Source organism: Fusarium subglutinans, assembly GCF_013396075.1.
Source record: "Fusarium subglutinans strain NRRL 66333 chromosome Unknown NRRL66333_c0000063, whole genome shotgun sequence".
Classification (NCBI taxonomy): domain Eukaryota; kingdom Fungi; phylum Ascomycota; class Sordariomycetes; order Hypocreales; family Nectriaceae; genus Fusarium; species Fusarium subglutinans.
The window spans coordinates 125,706-147,298 of NW_023502126.1; the positions used below are offsets into that span (position 1 = coordinate 125,706).

Consider the following 21,593-nt stretch of genomic DNA (forward strand, 5'->3'; position numbering starts at 1 on the left):
TGTGACACCGGTTTTCCGGGGGAAGATAAGCAACACACAAGGTACGGCGAATTGCAATGAGTTCCAGGACAAAGTGAAGTATCTTCTTTGTCGCTCTAGTCCAACTTTGTCTAGATTGAAGCTTTCATCTTTCTCCCCTCACTCAGGAATTTGAGTTTGTGGGGCTATCCGAGGGCATGCCGAGGGACTACTTTCGAACCAAGGGACTCTCAGCCAATGTGAAGGTGAGAACGCAACAGCCCAATCTAAGTTGATGCCGAATAGAATACAGTATTTTGAGTGACATAAAGCCAACTGTAAAAGTAAGGATCTTATAGCTCAGCTTCTCGACTGCATGGAAAAAGCCAAGGGCTTTGCGCCTGTAAACGAGAACGAACGGCAGTTCTTCGACACAATCACACAAGGACTCGGAACCTTCCGTGTTGGCGACTATCTCCGTGATGCTCAGGGTCTTGGGCCGATTGGGCTGACTGATCTAGGGATCCGAGCCAGGACTAGATCGTGTCGACGGTGGCGTGCCCCTTGTAGCATCCCAGAGATGACACGGAAACCCTTGTCCTAAACCATGCTGTCGTCCCATCTTCTTCTCTCACAGTCCCCAGTTGTCGCTGTATCCGTCCCATATCTAGAGATGTAAAAAGACAATCATGGTTGTCAAATTATGATGCAATTGAAACATGTTGTTATGGTGTGTAGTGGGAAATGCGGCACTGTCCATTCCACCTCTCGCTACCTCAGCTATCTACAATCTACTCTAGCTCCTATACATTGATGCGATGACGCCAAACCAACTGCTCCTCACGAGCACTATAAGTCGAAGCCCCAAGAATAGCCCTCATCTGCTGCACACTCGTAAACAGAATCGGCCGCGCGATGAAAAACCGAATACCCTCGGTGCAAGGAGGACTCGTCAAGCTCCCCTCATAAGTCCAAAACTCATCAAAGTAATCAACACTCTCCAAAAGCAGCCTATGATTGAGCGTAGCCTCTTCACTAACGTCTGTTTCGTTGAAACCAATCATCTTTGGGAGTTGGCCAAAAAAGCTGCTGTCTTTGTTACCTGGGTCAAGACGAATAGCAAGGACAGCGCGTTCTTTTCCTTGGGCGTTGACGTGCACGAGATGGAGCTCGGCTCTGGAGCGGTGGCGTTCTACGGTGTGGTCGGCGGGGGCGTGGATGTGCCAGCCTTTGAGGTAAACAGTCTCGTTGTCGAAGCTGAAAGAGGGGTTCTGCGTCCAGATCTGATCTTCGTTCTGGACAGTGAATGCAGGTCCGTAGCCCCAGTTGAAGAAGTTGCCGGTGATTTCAGCAGGATAGTTCCATTCTTTGATCAGATGTTCCAGTGAGAGACCCTGCTTGAGGGCGATGGGGATGGGAGACTGTTGGGTACCATCTTGGCAAAGATGGTAGTCTAGATTGTGTTAGTCACTGTTTGCTGAGAATCTTGATGTGATGAACGTACCAGGGTTGAGACGACCCCAATTGTAAGAGAATTCATAAGCCCAGTCCGTTTGTCCAGGCTCGGCGCGAGGGTCAATGTGTCGCTTCTTGTGCTTGAGGGAGTAGTGATTATCATGCTTTGCGCAGGACAAGACGCTTGTGACGTACGTCGTCACGGCAAAAAGCTGAGAGACGCGCATTTTAATAATGAGATGGAGAACAAGTAAAAGAGATTGGTGAGGAGATGATTGACGAGATGTCGTCGCGATTATGGGTAATTTTATATCTAATTGCGACGGACACGAAAGACGCAGAATGCAGTCTAGCGTGGAATAATGTCACTGCCAAGGACGACAAAGCGAGGCGCAAGAAACCACAGACCACGCGCGGGGGTTTAGACTTGGACTTGGACCCCGCAGCAACGCAAATAAACTCTGCAAACTCTATCTCGAAGCCTATCGATAAACAAGATCCAAGTTTTTCACCCTGTAAATTACAATACTTCTCGATGGATTACCAATAATTGCTTGGCAACGTTTGTGAAACTTCCCATTCGTGGCCCACGTGGACGTTCTAGCCACAGCCCACGCTAATCTATGGGATTCTCCATGGGGTAATGCACTAAGGAATTAGGTTTTACAGTGGTCTGTCTTGGCGCTGGCAGTCTAGAATCATCCTTGTTTCTCCTAAACAGCGAGAGATAAGAAACTAAGTTCTGTCTGCTGATTTAAGCTCTTAGCCACGAGCCTTAACTGTAAATAACATATCTAGCTAATAACTTAGATATTATATTATAATAACTAACTAATTACTATAGCTAAAAGGCTAAAAACAGAAAAACCTAGATTATAACTCTTTAGCTGGCCTTGGAGGCATATAAGATGCTCCAATCCGTCGGCCAAGAAAGGTTAGCTTAACACCACAAATACCCCAGATCTTCAAGATGGAGAAGGTTGGAAAGAAGGTTCGGGGCAATCGGAAGGTGGTGGCGGAGTTGAGTTTATGAGTCAGTCACAAGGTTAGAAAATACACTTCGGGTTTAACACAATGGAGAGATAAGAAACAATGCGTGCTTAGCCAATGTTATTTGCAACTATCACGGGCCTAGTACTTGGTCCAGACTGTTGAACTGGCCGTGCAGCTAGTCATTCCCTTTTTTTCACTGATAATTTCCGCATGGAATCATCCGTAGTCTTGCAGGGATCTTTGAGATATCGCGTCTTCCTGGTTTCAGGGTAGCATCGGAAGACAAAGCCTCGGATTGATAGTTTAAGGTTTCGGCATCTCGTTGTATAGCTTGCCGAAACTTCCGAATCTGGGTTGTCTCCGAAGAGATGGCATTTTACATCTTCTTTCTTGATACAATTGGCACATTCGTCTTGGATGAGAAAGGATGAGCTTGGCCTACGACAGATTATCATGTGTTGCGAAAAAAGATAGCGTAATTCCTTGCGCTGATCTACCTGCGGCATTTGGTCATTGTCAGTTGCAAGATCATCACAAAGCCAAGAAACATGGTCCCAGCATCTTGGGAGCCTTTGACTACCCGAGACAGGCAGCTGCCGAATGTTGCTTACGACACGAGATTGGCTCATGGTCCTGAGCCTTGGGCGTAGCCTCTTGGCGCGTGAGATCAAACTAACTAAAAAGCGCAAAGACAGTTGCTTCCGCGCAGAAATAAATGCCGTCTTGGGAACGGTATAAGCCACAAGCAACGTCATTTCTGAGAAGCAGAGGTAATAGTATGGCAGCAAGTATGCGCTGATTAGTGAAGATTAGAGTTTCCTGAGTCAAGGATCAAGCTTGGCACCTAGGCCAGGTGCACATTGAAAATCACGTTTAGGTCGCCTCGTGACCAATGAAGGGAAGTTCCGTTTGGGATCGCTCGTAATTGAGAAATATCAGAGCAACGTCGGTCCGACATTTTCACGAAAAATTGCCTAGAAATTCATTTGGTCGGCAAATTTTATCAATTTGTCCGCACGATCGATCTTAGCCACTCCGTCAAAATAATGATTCATGATTCACGTTATAATTTGCTCGCTCAACTACCCTAGAGACGGATAAACGTGATTATCGATAAGAAGATAAGATAACTGGCCACGCCGGAGATGCTCTAGCTCTGATCTGATGCGTTTCTTCTTCAATAAATACTTCACTTTGATCCTATTCATTTACTTAGTTAGCAAATTTAATCTGTCGTTTATTCTATAACCCATAATCAAGCATAGTTTATAATTCCGGTTATAACCTGCAAATCTAAAGTATCCATAGCTATTATATCACCTGTACAGGATTGTGCATCGGGGCCCTGGCATAATTTCCTGGTAAATATAAGGATGTGGAGGTTAAGGAGAGACCTCGGCTTGTGCCTAAACTATCTCTTAGACTCTGTCTCATCAGGATGCGTACTAGTTCGCGGGCACTTCAATTCATGACCCTCGATGGTGACCTCAATATTTAGGTAGCTGCTAGAACCAAACAGCGCATCAATTTCCTCAAGAGATCTCCTTCTGGTTTCGACCCAAAAGAAAGCAACAAAGAGAACCTCCAAAATATTCCACGAGGCGTTTATGATATACATCTTCCACCCGATACTTTCAAGTGCGAAGGGCATAATAAATGTTGCAAAAACACTAATCATTCAGATTAGCAATAACTCCGCTGTGGACAGACACTGAAAAATAATTGGCAAGAAGCGTAAATGTAGACTGACCTTGCTGAGTTGGATGTGAATGTATAGATACTCATGCCATTTGCTCGGAGAGAAAAGTTCAGGACTTCTGTAGGATACATGACAAGGAGCGTTGTCCAGCCAAAACTATAGCCGCCTAGAACATGTAAACACACAACCTGCTGTGCGATAGTATTGCTTACCTTGAAAAAAGAATATGCAGGCAACCGTTCCATAAACAGCGCTCGTGTCAGTTGAAGAACCATACACTAAATACGCGGTCAGACTGGTTCAAACGATATTGCGATTCGCTTACTCTTAGTAAAGATTCCGACCAGATATAGGAAAATCAGAGCAAAAACTAAACTTCCAATACCAAGAGGCTTGCGTCCGATTTTATCCGCAAGTAGTGTTCCTGCCACTGCACAAGCGAAACACCACACATTGAGGGCGATGTTGATCTGTAATTGACTATATGTGTCAGTTACACCAGCTTGGCTAAGCATGGTTCCCAGCCAGTAGCTTTGCAGTAGTTAGTAGTCGAGCGAGTCTTGACATGACTGTTTACTCACGAGGCTATAGCGCTGCCACTTAGGTTTCCGATAATAGCAACTGATACAGCTAACATAACTCGCTTCCTGTTCGATGGTAATTTGATACCTTCAAGCCAGTTTTGAGAGGCAGGGTTCTCCTTCTCATAAGCAATAGTAGAACAAATCTGGTCGTAGGTACCCAGTACGTCATCGTCGGTGATATCGCCGTTTGCCATGGTGGCAGCCAGCACATGAAGTGCTTTTTCGTGCTCGCCTTGTGCAATGAGCCATCGCGGACTCTCGGGGATGAGAGGCAGCATTGCCAAGCATAGAAAACTTGGAATCACTTGAAAGAGGGAAGGCAATCGCCAGGACCAAGTGCTATCAATCTGAGACGTTCCGTAAGTAATGATAGCTGCAACCATACCTCCGAAATACCAGATATCGTAATAGAATCCTAGCATGAGCGGACGGTACTTGGTTGGGGCAACTTCAGACGCATATGTCGGACAAGCAATCGAGCTAAGTCCTACTCCGCACCCGAGAATGAATCGGCCGACGATGAACATGGCAATGTTCTGAGCCGCGCTCTGCAAGGCAATTCCGGTAAGTGAGATAACAGCAGCTAGTAGGATACCATTCTTCCGGCCGAATTTGTCAAGTAGAATACCTCCGAATGGTGAAACAGCTGCACTACCAACCCAGATGATAGTCGAGCTTGCCGCCATGGTCGCCGTACTTAAATGCATGTAATCAGAAAAGGATGGTAAAATCATCAATCCGTTCCTGTTGTTTTGTCAGTTAGAGCTTTCGAGGTGACGGATTTGGCTCACATCATGTTCCCATCATAGCCCAAGGTCTGCATTTGTTAGAAACCACCGTGGTACCGTAGTGAGGATGATATTACCATTGAGTTAACCAAAACAGAGACAAACACCACCAGATTAACGAGCGCGGACTTCTGAGGCACCAAGCGGCCAGGGGAGTTGGAGGATTCGTATGGTGTTTGCATCGCGATAATTATTTCCAAGTCAAGTTCTGAGTTGGTAAGAATATGAAAAGCACGATTCCCAAATCAACAAATGTCATCAAGAACTTATAGAGTCTCCGGAAACCAACCTGATTTTAGACCGAAATTTAGTCTCTATGGGATATCAGGAAAAGATGTGACTATTCATAATAGATAGGCATTCGGGACTGAGGGTCAGAATCTTGACACTTATGCTCGTTGGGTTTTCCGCAGTCTAGCAATAGTTCCACATCATCAACTAGCCCATTTCGAGTTAGAATTTACCGCATCTGACGCTCACCTTGCCTACTATGGTAAGGTTTTTCCGCACAATGGTGCCAGATACACTTTGCGCTTGGGCGGAATTATGCCTATCGATTAGAAACATTTCCCGCATTTAATTGTTCATGGCGTTGTGATAATGGAAGCCTCCAGTGTTAAGCCACTCTCGGAAATAGTTACATGATAGCTCAGCATTCATTACGATGTTTACTCTGATAAGCCAAGCTAGAGGGTGTTTCCTTTGTGCCACCCCCTTTTCCCGCATGACTTACTTTATTTGTAATGGCTTTTCCGCATTTACCGGCTATCAGCTCATGAAATGATATTTGAAACCTTTTGCGGCTTTTATTGCGCACTTGGGTATTGTACATGGAAATGCCGGGTTAGAGCTAGACTCCCCATGAAAAAGCCCCCCGGAGGGAACCCGTGATTCCAGGATATTGCCCCCTGTTGTCATATTACGGGATCCTTCTCGATACTAGTCCGAATACGTAAAACTTTGGATATATTACCGTCGCAAAATGGTTAAATAGATACCAGTAGCACAAAGCCTGTCCTAGGTGCATTGGGATTCACATCTTTGGCCCCCGTTTGTCCGGCCCTAAACAGTACTCTCACTCTTAGAAACCCCCTATAACGTTTGCACATATCGATTTTCCTCGGCATTCACAATGTATCCTGTCATCCCAAACGTCGAGCGAGCGTCGTGGCGGGAAGCCTCTGTATATCAGATCTACCCACCTTCTTTCAAAGATACCAATGGCGATGGTATAGGAGATATTAAAGGAATTATCTCAGAGCTTGACTATATCAAGTCGCTTGGTGTTGATATGGTATGGCTATCCCCCATTTTGGCATCTCCGCAGATTGATATGGGTTACGATATCTCTGACTATAAGAATATCTATCCGCCTTATGGTACCATGGCCGATCATGATGCTTTAATTAAAGGCCTCCATGACCGCGGTTTGAAGTATATCCTTGACCTTGTTGTGAACCATACATCGGATCAACATCCTTGGTTCAAAGAGTCCAAGTCTTCAAAGACAAGCAGATATCGCGACTGGTATTTCTGGCGGCCGGCTCGCTGGGATCCCGAAACCGGTAAACGGATGCCACCTAACAATTGGGAATCCTTTTTTAGTACAAGCGCTTGGACTTGGGACGCTACCACACAAGAATATTATCTTCACCTTTGGTCATCTGGACAGCCTGACTTGAACTGGGAAAATCCCGAGGTCGTCAATGCCGTGCACGATATCGTAAGATTCTGGCTTGATCGTGGCGTTGATGGGTTTCGAATGGATGTCATTAACTATATTTCGAAGACACCCGGCCTGCCCGACGCAAAGATCAAGAAGCCGGGCTTTTTGCAGAAGCCCACCGAGCATTGTGCTTGTGGACCACGGCTGCACGAATACCTACGTGGGATTGGATCGATACTCCAGGAATACGACGCATTTAGTGTCGGCGAGATGCCAGATGCAGATCCTGAAGAAGTTCTCAAAGCCGTGGGCCAGGATCGTGGAGAATTAGCTATGGCGTTTCATTTTGACATGTAAGTCAGATAACAGGATCTAGTCTTTTACAAGATCTCGGGCTAACACACACACAGAGATGGGCTTGACCTAGGTGCAAATCACAGATTTGATCCCGCCGTGTTCCAACCAACAGCATTAAAGAATGTAGTCAACAAGTGGCAAACATTCATGGCATCCAACGCAGGTTGGAACGCCCTGCATATGGAGAACCACGACGAGAGCCGAACAGTTAGTCGTTACGCTTGCGACTCTCCCGCCATGCGAACAATATCAGCCAAGATGCTAGCAAACCACCTTGCCTTCCAGTCTGGAACCCTTTTCATCTATCAGGGACAGGAACTTGCAATGGTTAATCTTCCCCGAGAATGGGGGATAGAGAAATACAAAGACATCGAATGTCTGAATCACTGGGAGTTGGTACAGCGTTATTTCCACGACGATGTAAAAAAGCAGAAGATGTATAGGGACAGATACCGACAGGTCGGACGTGACAACGCACGCACGCCCATGCAGTGGAACTCGGAGAGTCCATATGCTGGGTTCATGCCGATTGGGTCTAAGAAAGCTGAGCCCTGGATGTCTATCCACCCTGATTTTGCGACTTGGAACGTTTCCACGATGTTGGCCGATTCGCAGTCCAGCCTTCACCATTGGCGCCGGGTGCTCAAGTTTCGAAAGCAGCATTCCAACATATTTGTTTACGGAGGATTCGAAATGCTAAATATAGAAGTAGAAGAAGACGTCATTGCGTATATACGCACTGACAACACTGCTGGTGGGAGCCTAACTGGACCGACGGAGGCGCTGGTTGTGACCAGTTTTAGTGCCACTGATATCTGGTGGACCATTCCCCCCAAGGCAATAACTATTCTACTCAATGCGTCCACAGATTCAACAAAGCCCAATATCAATGTGAAGGGGCTGGTAGCCGCTTTGGGCAATTATGAGGGCGTGAACGAGTTGATGGTCAAGGATGGAATGGCTGCAATTAGGCTGAGGCCATACCAGACTTTGATTGCAATGGTATGATGGCAGCAAGGTACTGAATATGTAATTCCCGGCTAGAAACTGCAGCAAGTTTGTATGAGAAGATCTTCAGTACATGAATTATTCATTATTAGTGTTCGTCATGTGCTTTCACTTTCTGCGCCAGACTCAAGTATCGTCTCAACGGTTCATCGGTATGAAACCAGTACTCAATAATCTAGAGACAATAGAATCTAAAGTAATTGTGCCTTTATAGTTATGAATGAATTAATTAATTAGATAGGCAGTGAGGTATATGAGGGATTTTCAATACGCTCTGCTTATCTTATACTTTATGGTAGAGTAGTTATCCTAAATACAGTATAGTTCAGTACAGCTAGACATGCGTGAGGCGCGCTAAGAATGATCATCCCCGCTTGATAAATCACGAGATAAGGAATCATCAATTAACCTGCCGAAACGAGGAGGTGCGTTCAGCGTAACTATCAGTGCCGTCAAGTCAAGTGCCTACCAACTGACTATCTTGAATTATCTCATCGTCGTAAGCTAAACGTTGCATCCTTCAACTCCAATATATGAACATGTCCAAGAGGCAAGGGAGGCCGAAGCATGCTTGCACTCAATGCAAGTAAGTCTTGAGAAGCCACAAACCATAATCATACATTATTAATTCATCTAAATCGAGCAATAGGATACAAAAAAGAAAATGTCATTCTCAAGGCGAAACATCTTCATGTATAAGATGTCTCCGATTCAACCTCGAGTGCAATCTAAGTTCTGTCGACGAGCTTTCGAATGTGTTCAACGAAACAAGCATCGACAATGAAGGCCAGCTTCGCCTTCTACCTAGTCAAGAAATGTGCAATTCACTTGTTGATATATATTTTGATCTCATCCACGACAAGGACCATACCCTATTCCATAGGCCATCATTCATCAGAGCTCAACGTGAGGGACGGGCCGAAATGATGCATGTTCTCGCTATGATGGCACTTGCAGCTAGGTAGGTGTTGATCCAACGCCGAGAAGGGTCTGTTGTAATCATTACTAATCGACACAAATGTAGATTTGCTTCAGACCAATGGCACGGAGATTCCGAGCTTTGTGAGAGGCGTAAAGATTGGGCTGCACACAGTAAACGCCTATTCAACGACCGCACGGAGCCAGTATCGTTATCCGCCATCCAAGCTTGCATGTTACTATGTTGTATATCAGCATCAGAGGGTGAGACAGGAATGGAATCGCTTTATGGTGCGCAGGCGATCCGTATGATTCAATTGAGGAGATTACAGACTTCTCTGTCTACCAATAAGCTCCAACGAGAGACAGAGATTAGAGGTAAGATTCTATTAAGATTGCGCTGCTAAAAGTCAATTATCTAATTCATGACAGTATGGTGGAATGTGTGGATGTGGGATTGCTGGGAAAGTGCCGGATCTTGCATTAAGCAGCAGCTTACTATTGATCCTGACTTTCCCGTCCCCATGGAGGAACACGCCTTTGAACAACTGGATCCCGGTAGTGATCACTTGGACTTTATGATACAAAGCGATGAGGTTACATCTCGACAACACGGTCTCTGGGCACAGATGATCCCATTCACGGAAGTCGTGGCGCCAATTAACGAAATTCACGAGTTGACTGTTCAAAACCGTATCTCAGATGCTGAACTATTCGAAAAGATTGAGCGGATTGCAGACAAGCTTGAAACATGGAAGCTGAATCTTCCAAGTACATTGCATGTCACACCGACAAATCTCGCAGCATACAGTAGCACTGGCCTCGGCCGCACCCTGGTAGCTCTACACACAGGCTACCATCATTTCAGCCAACTCCTCTACTACCAATTCTTACATCAAAGTACCTCTACAGCGGCGGGGCGAAGTCCTCAAGTAGTTGAGTATGCAAGGCGTTGTCGCAGCCACGCCGCGGATCTGAGCAACCTCCTATCACGTGCAAACTCAACACCAGGCTGTGAATGCCGGTGGCTAATGGTTGGACATCTTCTTGCAGTTTCTTCGTCCATTCATCTGCACACTCTGCTGTTTGATGATGATGAGATTCAAATCAGAAACGTAAAGAAGATGCTTAGGCAAAACTTTGAAATGATGATGGAATTGCGCCAGTATTGGCCTGGTATTGACTTGGCTATTTCGCGACTACAAGTATTCCATCGGACATGCCAGCAGAGTATGGACACGGCGTTTGATATGGATTATTGGATGTTGCATTTTCTCCAACGCTTTGCAAAACCTATCAGCGATAGATATACAACCATACTACCAGAGATGGATCATCACGCCACGGGCTTGCCTGAAATTCATGGTAGTATCGGTGATAGTCAAGGTCAGGCTTTTGATTATAGGCCATGGCTTGATTTGAGTTAGGTTATAAATGTCGCTTAAGTAATGTCTAGATCAGTTTACTGTTGTATATTAAGAGCAAAGAAAGTCTAGTCTGGTTGTACTCTGTCATAAGATCCGTAGTTTTTTTGAAAATACGCTGGTAGACAAGAAGAAACCGCAAGACCCTCTGGTCTAATTTATGCTTGGCTGGTATCTCTACCGCGATATGTCCTGTGCTTTTGTTGTAAACCGGTATGGTTTATTGCCTATTAACACGCAGTAATTGTTTGATGCGATCCAAGATGCACAAGACTCATTCTATCATATGGTAGGTTTTAAGGCCTAATTATGCTACCCTAGAGACTGGCAAATGTGAACATCGATAAGAACAAAAGATCGTGACGCATTTGGGCATCACCTCGATAAACCAAGACCGCACCGGGGATGCTCTAGCTCTGATGTGTTCCCTTTCTAGATAAATCTCATCTTCAGCCTACTTCAATCCGAATGCCAACTACCCAAGCCAACGACCAACGCATTCTATACTTCACCCCAATTAGGCATAACTCATAATTCCAATTGCTCCCACCAATGTCAAGTCTCTACTCCGTATAACTACTGCGTCACCTGTACAGAATTCTGCATTGGGGCTCCGGGATAATTTCCCGGGGGATATTGCTGAGAGACTTGTCCCGTCATTTGAGGTGTCTGTGGCTGGGCTGGAAAGTATGACCCTTTGTTATCGTATTGGTACTGATTCACTGCTGAGCCAGTTGGGAGCGGAGTCGGTGGCATCTGATACTGCATGGTAGGTGCAGCCGGTACAGGTGGACTGGTCATGTCAGGCGGCTGAGGTTTAGGAGCCCAATCTTGAGGATTGTATGGCGCATGGGGAGCGTAAGTTGGTTGGTGCAGGGCAACGAAAGAGCTTCTTCGGTCAGCGGGTGCGGGCACTGGTGATTGCTGGCAAGTGCCAGTATGCTGTGGTGTTGCATAGCTGGGCTGCTGCTGATAATGCGGCTGAGCGGCCGGTGTAGGTGAAGGCTGATACCCAGTTTCATGCTGAACAACATGCTGCACTGGAGTGTGATAGACATTTCCTGGAGCAGCAGGCTGCGGCGTTGGCTGGTGCGAAATCGTGACAGCAGGCGGATATCCAGCTGGTGTTGCTGGGATAGTTGGAAAGTATCCCGCTTGAGGTGCACCAGCAATCTGTCCAGTTGGCTGCGGCAGCACTTGTTGAGGCGTATAGCCCTGAGTGCTGTCCTGTGGAGGTGTAGGCAACACCATATTTGGAACCTGTTGAACCTGTGGCTGTTGATACGGAGTTGGCGGTGCAGGGGTAGCAGGAGGAAGAGCCTGATGCATTGCAGTCATGTTGAAAGGCTGCGGTGTCATAGCAGGGTTATAGGGCGGAACTCCCGTCTGTTGTTGGTAGAGAGGCTGCGGCTGAGACTGCTGCATGTTGGGTGCTTGTGTGGTTTGAGGAGGGTATTGAACAGCTGGTGTAAGCGGCGGCGAGAACATCTGCGCGTTCACTGAAGGCATAGGTGATGGTGCACCGTATGTCGGGACTTGTTGCTGTGAGTAATCATACTGTTGCATTGGCTGCTGTCCAGTGACATGGGGCGTCAGATAAGTCTGGTTCTGTTGAGCTTGCTGATGGGCGAGTGGCGCCTTGAAGTCTTGAGGATACCCATTTGGGGTAGTATTGTAAGCTGGCAATCCAGGCGTCTGACTAACAACAGCATTGTACGGCGGCGGCGGCGGAACTGCTTGCGACGAACTCCCAGTAGCATAAAATTGCCCATTGTTCTGATGCGGCTGAATCGTATAACCAGCCTCAGCAGCCTTAGCATCCTGAACAGCTTGAAAAACACCTGCTTTCTGAAACGCCTTTCGCGCATCCTTCTTCTTCAGATGATCTGTATGCTTATGCTCAACCATCATCCCCGCGCCATCAAGCGCAGCATGCGACACAAGCTTGATAGCAGTCTCATTCGCCACGATCGACTGGATGCCGTGCTCTGCACCAGCAGTCGCAACAGCATCGGCGCCCATGCTTCCGACACCGAGGGTCACAACGCCGATCGTTCCGCTCACAGCCATACTTCCAAGGACATCGCGCTTTCGTGTTTTATGCGTCGCATTCAGTCGATTAAGATGCCGTTCGATGATCTCTCGTTTCTTTCGCGCGTTGTGAATTGCCGGTGCTGCCATCGCGACTCCAATGGTTGAGACACCGAGTGTGAGGGGTATAGCGCATCCCGACACCGCAGTCGACGTGGCAGCGCCTGAGATTAGGCGAGTGTAGTGCTCCCATTCTCGCTGTAGCTCCTCGAGCGTCAAGCCCTGGCATTTCTGGTCGTAGGCCTTGAAGTCAAAAGGCATTTTATCGTTGTTCGCGGTATAATCCGTCAAGAATTACAAGCAAAAGGCCAAGAGTGCCAAGAGCGGGTATTTGTGTACCGACGCATGGTTTCAGCTGGGAGTCCAAAATAGAACTGCAATGGTCTAGACCGTGGAGATAAGATCATTTCGGCGCCCTAAAGCCACGCGAGGCACATTCTCATAGAATTGGGCGTTAGTGAAGCAGAAGGTACAGGGGCTAAGTTGTTCTGGGGCTAGTGGGATGCAGTCGGGTTCAGCCGCACGAGGCATTTGCACCCGCTGAGTTAAGACAAGGCAGACATGCCCAATTGGAGGATCTGATCAAACGAATGGGGAACGGCTACGTTACATGCAGTCTCGGGAGAGAGGTTCGCACAGCTTACCAAAACGGTAAACAATTGGAACGTGTATCGTCTCGTGCATTTGTGGGTTCACGAGTTCCTGGAGTTACACGAGGACTACAGGTCTCAGGGCCTCCAAAAGTAGATAAATTGCCATATGGATACATAGATAACTATAGGCGAAGCAGTGCCACAAAAGCCGTCAAATCTGGTCTCCCAAGGGCCTTGCCGCGCAGCGAGATGTGCAGAATAATCAGCTATATAGGCTTTTCAAAAGGTGACTGCTCAGTCCGGAGTTTGAGAGATATAGGATTGATGGATAAAGAATTGCCTAGGACTTTACAGACGAGCGCGTCGTTGGACTAGTCCTGGCGACGCGAGCAAGACATCAAGAAGAAGCCGCTCCCAAGCAGGTGGATTTCAGATGGTGTATTGCGAACCCTCAACTTTAAAGCTGCAGTGTGGGATTTCAGCGAGCATAGCCGAGTGATCTGCTCATTTCAAATCACTTGTAACAGACTCTTCTCATCTCGGCTTCTCTGAACCGACACGGAAAGCTGGCCATAAGACACCTAGATATTTGTGTTGATCCTGGTTGTAGTGCAGGGATCAAGCCTATACATTGCGCAACATGGATAGGCAATAACTGTGAGGCTCATCCGCATTCTCGAGGTGAAGGCTAATAGTTGTAGCTGTATTAACTAATTAGGTATAGCCTTAAACCTTCTCTAGTACTAAGCTGCGAATAGGTTTTCCATATGTTGCAGTTCTTGAGCGAGACCACTTATCAAAGTTCACGGTGCAAGTTTTTCCAAACCCATTCGAATCATAATAGAAGGCCCATAGGCAGCGTGAGGACTTGGCGCACCTTGTTGCACAATCTGCCATGCTTTTAATATGAGAGCTTTGGCTTTTTCCTGGAAGGTATTGTCCCTGCCACTCATAGCAGTGCACTTGGTATTTTGCTCCACCTATGTTTCTAGTACCAGGAGTGCACGTCCACGGGCGGCACTTGCACATCTTTTTCTTCTGTTTGTTGCAATCATTGAGTTTGTCGCGACATTTCGGTGGACAGTCTTTTGTCTTTGTTTGGAGCGTCTTCTTGGTTGTTTTGAGGTCACTTTTGCACTGCCCAAGCTCCTTTTTATCTTGTACGTGTGCAGCATTGCAGGTATCGAGTCGCCTGGGGCACGTTTTATCCATCTTGTTGAGATCGCCATAGCACTGCTGAAGCTTGCCGGGGCATGTTTTGTCGATTCTGCTGAGATCGTCTTGGCACAGCTGGAGTTTGCCAGGGCAATCTTTATCGGACTGCCCTTGCTGCCCTTGGCAAGTTGTGAGTCCGGCCTGACATGTCCCAAGCTTTGTTTGACAGTCTCTGGCTTGATCAGAGCTGGACTTGGAGGTAGCCTGACATGTCCCAAGTTTTGTTTCACACGTTTCGACTCGATCAGAGTTGGTTTTGGACTCGGCCTGGCATTTATCGAGATCTTTTGCCTGTTCCGAGTCCATTGGAACAAATGATATTCTTCCTGTCTTGGTATCGAAAGAGTAGCATTCGCAGCGTCCACGCCCACGCACTGTATCAAACCTCCAAAGAGGCGACTGATTTGTGCACTTCTTGGCGCAATCATCGGGGCTGGCTGCACCTGCACTCGACAAAGGACCGAGTTCAGCGTCACAATGGACTCGATATTCTCGACCTCGGAAGGTGAGTGCCTTCTTGTCAGATGACGGACAGCAGGTCTGATATGTTCCCGTGGTGGAGTTGCATGTCTGTGCCACGACGAGAGAAAATTGAGTGGCCAAAAAGACCAGGTAAAATGGGAAGAAGAGGCGGCACATTTTGCCCATCGAACGAGAACGATAGTCCAGCGCAATGACTCGAGAGGTTTGCTTGTTTAATTTGGTAGCAAGAGGCCTGAAAGTCTACTGTATATCTTTATACGGCTTTTGCAGTAGCGCTTCCGGCACTGGATACCGGGATAGCCGCCGCTGAACCACCAGGAGCTGCAAAGAGGTAAATGCCCCCATGGGGTTTAGATTTACATCAGGAATCGGTCTTCGGCCACGACCTGAATAAATACGATGATCCACTGTGTTTCAATTCACCTGGTAGTAACCTCCCAACATCTTGATTTTCCTCCTTTAGTGTGTTTCTAGGCCATTCACCCCCTTTGCAGTTCACCATGGCCAAGTCCATCTTTTGGGTCATCTTCATGACCCTTTGCATCAATTCATGTCAAACTCAAGATATTCCCAACCAGCTACCAATCGCCGGTTCAGCAGATCCTGTTGCCAGCCCACAGCCTCTCAAACTTACCTGTAGTGGCTCCTGCAACGAGATTTCTCTTGACGATATCATCCCCTCCCGTGACTCCAAGGGCGACGTCAAGTGTTGTCCAGCCGGCACCTTTTTCAACGGCGTCAATTGCGCGGCCAAACCCACTACAGTCTGTCCCCCAAACACCAAGCTTGAAGCTGGGGCATGCGTCTCAGACCAGAAGCCATCTTGCCCCGCGGGCACGGTGCTGCAGGAAGGAAAATGTGTTTCTACCACTGAACCAAGCTGCTTATCTGGGGCTCGATTTGATGGCCACAGTTGCATTTCTAGTCAACCCCCTTCCTGTGAGCCTGGCTTTGAGTTCAACGGCGCCTCTTGCATTTCTGTCGGACGGCAGGTCTGCGACCCTGGGTACACGCTCCTAGGCAAATTGTGTGTCCATAACCTGCCTCCAAGCTGTCCTAGCGGTGAGAAGCTGGAAGAAGGATCTTGCACTCATTCCCAGCCACCCTCATGCCCAGACTCAATGACACTTGACGATGGCATTTGCACTCAAAAGCAGAGTCCATCTTGTCCTTCTGGCTTTGCATTTGATGAGCAGAGCAAGAGCTGTTCTCACCAAGACGGGCCTAGATGTCCCGCTGGATCAACCTTCAGTGGCTGTGTCTGCATCTCAGTCAATGGATCCCAGTGCAAGGAAGGTATCTTCAAGGGAGGTGTCTGCCAGGACCCTGACCCCCCAATGTGTCCCGGGATATCCAAATTGGTCGATGGCATCTGTGTGACTCCTATGGTCTGCCCATCCGACCTCCAGAAGTCGAAAGATCCAGTATCACAAAAGGAGCAATGCTGTTTGCCAGGGATGACCTGGGATGAGAGCAGTAAACTCTGTTTCAGCGCTCCCACCGGCTCAAACACATGTCCCCAAGAGACTACTCTTCAAAACGGAAAATGTGCCTTTGATCCTGGAGAGGCAGATTGTCCAGGCGGGTTCACATTCAACGGTTATAACTGTGGATTCAAAAGTCCTCCGGGATGTATGGATGGAGTTCCAAAGGGCGATGTATGTGTTTTGTCCGAAAAGCCAACTTTTCAAGCGGGTGCTTTCAACGGTACAGTCTGTCTTACGTCTGATACTCCGACCTGTTCCAATGGAGCTACTCTCTCGGGAGAAAGATGCGTGTCCACGGTACCCCCGACATGCGCAGATCAGATGATTCTGAGTGGAAGTGCGTGTACCAAGACCAGCAGCCCCGTCTGTCCTCCAGGCTCAAGCAATGTCGGTGGTCAGACCTGTGTAACTACAAGCACGCCCATCTGTGTCACTGGAACTCTCAAGGACGGTCACTGTATTGGTAGTAAAGGCCCAAGCTGCCCAGAGAATACTGTATTTGATGGAACAAACTGTGTTTCTCAGAATACACCAGCCTGCCTGGCGACGTTTACTTTTAACGGAACTGCTTGCGTTTCCCATGTCCTCCCATCATGTCCCCCAGACGCAGTCTTCGACGGGCAGGCGTGTCTTTATGGCCAACCTCCAAGCTGTCCTCCAGAAACACACCTCCAGGGAAACAACTGTGTCAGTGAGTCAAGACCGGCCTGCCCTGCGGACTTCATTTACTCCCCTGATGGATGTATTTCTGGCAAACTCCCAGAATGTCCCACGGATATGAGTCTACAGGGGGAGAAGTGTGTTGCTAGTAAGCCACCAACTTGTCTTGATGGCACGCAGCTCAGCAATGGCTCCTGCGTTGCAATCAATGGTCCAAATTGCCCACCTGGCAGCCAACTGCGCCTGGAAGGATGTGTCACCATCACGGTTCCATCCTGCCCTCATGGTTCATCTCTCCAAGATAACAAATGCGTTTCTAGCGATGGTCCGAAGTGTACACTTCCTCTTGTCGTCTCGGGGGATAAGTGTGTATCTCCTGAACCACCGGTTTGTCCTACGGGCACGACATTCTCTCTCGGAAAGTGTACACTGGCTGCAACTCATGGTTGTTATAGTATGCAGTTCTGTCCTCCGGTGTAAGGAATGAATTCTTCGTGTTCCTAGGCTACGAGTATAATGGGGTCTGAGATCTGGTGTTTTGCAAAGGCAATGTGCCTTGGGTAACGATTGGTAGTTCAGTGCTGCCCTCTATCTAGTTCTTTTTAACCATAGCTAAGTTCAATATTAAATCATCAGTCATGAAAGCAAAGTGTCGCTGAATTACAGTTTCTTTCGCGCAGCTATATCCGTGACTTGTGTTCTCGTGAAAGTGGCATGAATCTCTGTACTAAATATCCTATTGCGGAGTTCTGGCTTGATTCTACTCACTAGTGAGCGTCCATCGCTGTGCACTGAATAGTAGCGCAGATAGGAAGTACTTGGCCGGCGCGTGAATTCGTAACTTAATTTGCTCCCAGCCTACGTACCCGTGAGCATATCACATAGTACACCACTAAATGCACCATGTGACTGTACTGTATGCCCCGACCGTCAATGTTACTTTTCAGCTGCCTGCAGGCCGAAAACATTGCCATTATCAGCGGTGCGTTAGCTACATAGCGAGAGCTACATGATGCGTCAAAGCGGCCCGGCTACACCGGAACAAGGGTCCAGCCAGCCCCCGACGGAAGGATTTCTTATGCGATGCTTGTCATTTCCAAAACGGATTTTGTGGCCGGCTGACGTCCCTATTTTGTCATCAGACCATTTAGGACCCCTACTTACCCATGCGTCGAGAAGTCTCATTCGTTGGTATGTACGCAGACGAGCAACGCAACTGAGCTGAGTTCCCAAGCTAGAGTATGATAAGTCCTGCATATACGTCAAAGAGGTGCAGACGCTGCATGCCAAAGTCCCAATGCTTTTGCAAGCCCCATCCATCCATGACTGTTCAGATGCCTGCCTGTGTCCTCTACTGACCCCGCATTCTTGCCTTTTTATTTCCCCTACCCTGATATTAGGAAGATAACTGTTCTAGTCACATTATCACGAGTTCTATTCAATCGGCGTCGCCAACTCAAGGAGAGCCATCAGCCCAAGGAAACACTCGTCACTCAGAAGGTTTAGAGCTTATTGTTCTACGTTCCATCGTTCCCCGTTGCCCGTTATGAAGATCAAAATCGCCGTACTCATCACCTTGCATATCCTACCTGTGCTTTCCAAGTCCACAGGAGATCCAGATTACCAAATTCAATGTCCCAGTCTTCCACCCAATCAGCATGTCTCCCGTCTTCACTGCAAAATGGCCGATGGCTCTCTCATCCATGTTTATGGCCCAGGACCTTTCGACTGCGAAATGTTCTACGTCGCCGTCCGTCCCCAGACAGTCAAAGGCAACAAGAACCAAGATTTAGAAGAAACGTCAAACGGAGGTTCTGAAAATTGCGAGCTTCTTCTCATCAAGTTTACTGATGATGTTGTCCATCACGGTTGCTGTAAAGATGGAGTCGCTGTCTTTGCACCACAAGAGCATCATGTCCCGAGTCCACAACCTATAGATCCGATTGATGAGAGGCAAAAGCCTATACAGCACTTGCAGAAAGACGATCATATAATGGACGACAAGGTCCAGACTAAGAGCGAAGAAGGGCTCAACGAAGAAGATGATTATGATGACGATGGCGAAGGACCCGATGAGGGAGGGGAAGATTATGAGTATGACGATGACGATACAGAAGAGGAGAGCGAGGAGGATGAGGATGGAGATGAGGACTACGAAGATTATGGCGTTGATGAAGATATCAATGACGAAAATTCACCAGACTCTGGGGCTGGACAGGAGCCTGAAGCGCAACAGGACAATGAGTTCAAGGATCTTTAGCGAACTTGGCGAGGCTTTCAAGAGGCGAGCCTAGCTTTGCCAGGTTCTAACGCCCAAGACTAACTACATCGTCTAGTGGGCGCAAGGCTACAGGACCAAGTGTTGACTCAGTTAGCCCCTAGTCCCAAGCCAAGAGGTGAAATATTGAGTGGAATCTAATTCACAAGGATATTTGATGATCAAGCCTTTTTCCTTGGCCGTCTGTATCCAGTGTTTATGGTCTGTCGTCGAGTCACTCGAGTTCACAACTGGAGGTCTTACAGTGGAGTACTCAGTGAAGGATTTCCGCTAGTCTCAAATAGGCAATTATGCATTTCGACTCATACCTTTTTCAGTGGGCCCCCCACCTCTTCATAATCTCTATAAGAATAACCAACAGAACGCAAACCTTCCATTTCACAAACTCATCACTCCAAATGACTGCACTAAACACCACAAACATGGACGCCCTTGACATAGAACTAGATTTTGTCGGCCAGCAGCCAATGATGGTCAAGATCTATACCCAAATCAGCTTCTGCTTCCCAATCACCGACCCCTCCACGCACCCAGCAATCACCGCCACCCTTAAACGCGGCCTACACCGTCTCTCACAGAGCTTCCCCTGGGTAGCAGGCCAAGTCAAAGACGATGGTACCGGCGTCTTCAAGATCAGACCTTTCGAGGAGACTCCGAGACTGGTTGTCAAGGATCTTCGGGATGACCCCTCCGCACCGACGATGGAGGGCTTGAGAAAGGCAGAGTTCCCGATGAGCATGTTTGACGAGAACAAAATCGCTCCCAAGAAAACTCTCCCTTTTGGCCCTGACTACTCGCCTGATGATCCGTCGCCGGTCTTGATCTTTCAGCTGAATTTCATTGAGGGCGGGCTTATCTTCACTGTTAATGGGCAGCACGGGTGCATGGACATGACGGGTCAGGATGAGCTCATTCGACTTCTCTCCAAGGCATGTCGCGACGAAGCCTTCTCAGAACAAGAGATATCAACAATGAACCTTGACCGCAAGACCATTGTTCCGCCGCTGGAGAAATACGAACTCGGGCCTGAGCTGGATCATCAAATCATCAAACCCCCTCCAACCACTGATGCCCCGCCAACACCACCAAAAGCAAGCTGGGCTTTCTTCTCTTTCAGTCCACAAGCCCTCTCCGCACTCAAAGACAACGCGACACAGACGCTTGACGGGAAAACAGGTTTCATTTCGACAGACGATGCCCTCTCAGCGTTCATTTGGCAATCTGTCAGCCGTGCTCGTCTCGCGCGTCTAGACGATTCCACTTCGACTGAATTCTGTCGCGCCGTGGATGTGCGCACTCAACTGGACGTGCCAAAGAACTACCCCGGAATTCTCCAAAACATGGCCTACAGCGTCTCAAACGTCTCCCAAATCGCCAACGAGCCACTCGGTATCGTAGCTTCTCGCTTGCGATCTCAACTCGGTCGCGATGATCTCCGCAAACGAACACAAGCTCTGGTGACATACCTCCAGGACCAGGAAAACAGGGCAAAAGTATCTGTAACAGCTGACGCGAATCCGTCGACGGATATTATGTTGAGTTCATGGGCGAAGTTGAAGTGCTGGGATTATGACTTTGGACTTGGATTGGGAAAGCCAGAGAGTGTGAGAAGGCCACTATTCGAGCCGTTTGAGAGCTTGATGTATCTTATGCCCAAGCGAACAGATGGAGAAATCACCGCGGCAATATCATTGAGGGATGAGGATATGGAGAGATTGAAGGGTGATGAGGAGTGGAAGAAGTATGGGAAGTTCATTGGGTAGGAGGAGTTCGCGGGGTTCAATGCAACGTTTCGGCGGGGAAGCTAATGACTATTCGACATCATTCGAGCTTTATGCTTATTCTTGTTTGTAGAGTTGTATTTTGCGGAGACCATATGCAGATCTCGGACTGTTCTACTGATGAGCCGTGCTGCGATAGGTGCGGGAGATATTGG

The 21,593-nt window shown here is 47.8% G+C and overlaps 7 protein-coding genes across 7 annotated transcripts; 4 read left to right on the plus strand and 3 right to left on the minus strand.

Moving 5' to 3' along the window:
- Nucleotides 1-761: 761 nt before the first annotated feature.
- Nucleotides 762-1,640, minus strand: FSUBG_6225 (carbonic anhydrase; the record flags this gene model as incomplete). The annotated part of the gene is made up of 2 exons (XM_036684402.1): nt 762-1,411; nt 1,463-1,640. The coding sequence occupies 2 exons, from the start codon at nt 1,638-1,640 to the stop codon at nt 762-764; spliced, it is 828 nt and encodes a 275-aa protein (XP_036538290.1).
- Nucleotides 1,641-3,817: 2,177 nt separating this feature from the next.
- FSUBG_6226 (hexose transporter) lies at nt 3,818-5,659 on the minus strand (the record flags this gene model as incomplete). The annotated part of the gene is made up of 7 exons (XM_036684403.1): nt 3,818-4,076; nt 4,157-4,271; nt 4,318-4,383; nt 4,431-4,636; nt 4,687-5,433; nt 5,481-5,506; nt 5,555-5,659. 7 exons carry the CDS (start codon nt 5,657-5,659, stop codon nt 3,818-3,820), a joined length of 1,524 nt encoding a protein of 507 aa, XP_036538291.1.
- Nucleotides 5,660-6,609: 950 nt separating this feature from the next.
- On the plus strand, nt 6,610-10,853 carry FSUBG_6227 (alpha-glucosidase (maltase); the record flags this gene model as incomplete). The annotated part of the gene is made up of 7 exons (XM_036684404.1): nt 6,610-7,496; nt 7,554-8,502; nt 8,601-8,660; nt 9,057-9,094; nt 9,209-9,469; nt 9,533-9,804; nt 9,859-10,853. The coding sequence occupies 7 exons, from the start codon at nt 6,610-6,612 to the stop codon at nt 10,851-10,853; spliced, it is 3,462 nt and encodes a 1,153-aa protein (XP_036538292.1).
- A 573-nt stretch (nt 10,854-11,426) lies between these two features.
- FSUBG_6228 (uncharacterized protein) lies at nt 11,427-13,202 on the minus strand (the record flags this gene model as incomplete). The annotated part of the gene is made up of 1 exon (XM_036684405.1): nt 11,427-13,202. One exon carries the CDS (start codon nt 13,200-13,202, stop codon nt 11,427-11,429), a length of 1,776 nt encoding a protein of 591 aa, XP_036538293.1.
- A 2,024-nt stretch (nt 13,203-15,226) lies between these two features.
- FSUBG_6229 (tenascin X precursor) lies at nt 15,227-17,279 on the plus strand (the record flags this gene model as incomplete). The annotated part of the gene is made up of 3 exons (XM_036684406.1): nt 15,227-15,254; nt 15,707-17,185; nt 17,245-17,279. 3 exons carry the CDS (start codon nt 15,227-15,229, stop codon nt 17,277-17,279), a joined length of 1,542 nt encoding a protein of 513 aa, XP_036538294.1.
- A 1,646-nt stretch (nt 17,280-18,925) lies between these two features.
- Nucleotides 18,926-19,639, plus strand: FSUBG_6230 (uncharacterized protein; the record flags this gene model as incomplete). Its single annotated transcript, XM_036684408.1, has 1 exon — nt 18,926-19,639. The coding sequence occupies one exon, from the start codon at nt 18,926-18,928 to the stop codon at nt 19,637-19,639; it is 714 nt and encodes a 237-aa protein (XP_036538295.1).
- A 416-nt stretch (nt 19,640-20,055) lies between these two features.
- Nucleotides 20,056-21,420, plus strand: FSUBG_6231 (trichothecene 3-o-acetyltransferase; the record flags this gene model as incomplete). Its single annotated transcript, XM_036684409.1, has 1 exon — nt 20,056-21,420. The coding sequence occupies one exon, from the start codon at nt 20,056-20,058 to the stop codon at nt 21,418-21,420; it is 1,365 nt and encodes a 454-aa protein (XP_036538296.1).
- Between the last annotated feature and the right edge of the window lie 173 nt (nt 21,421-21,593).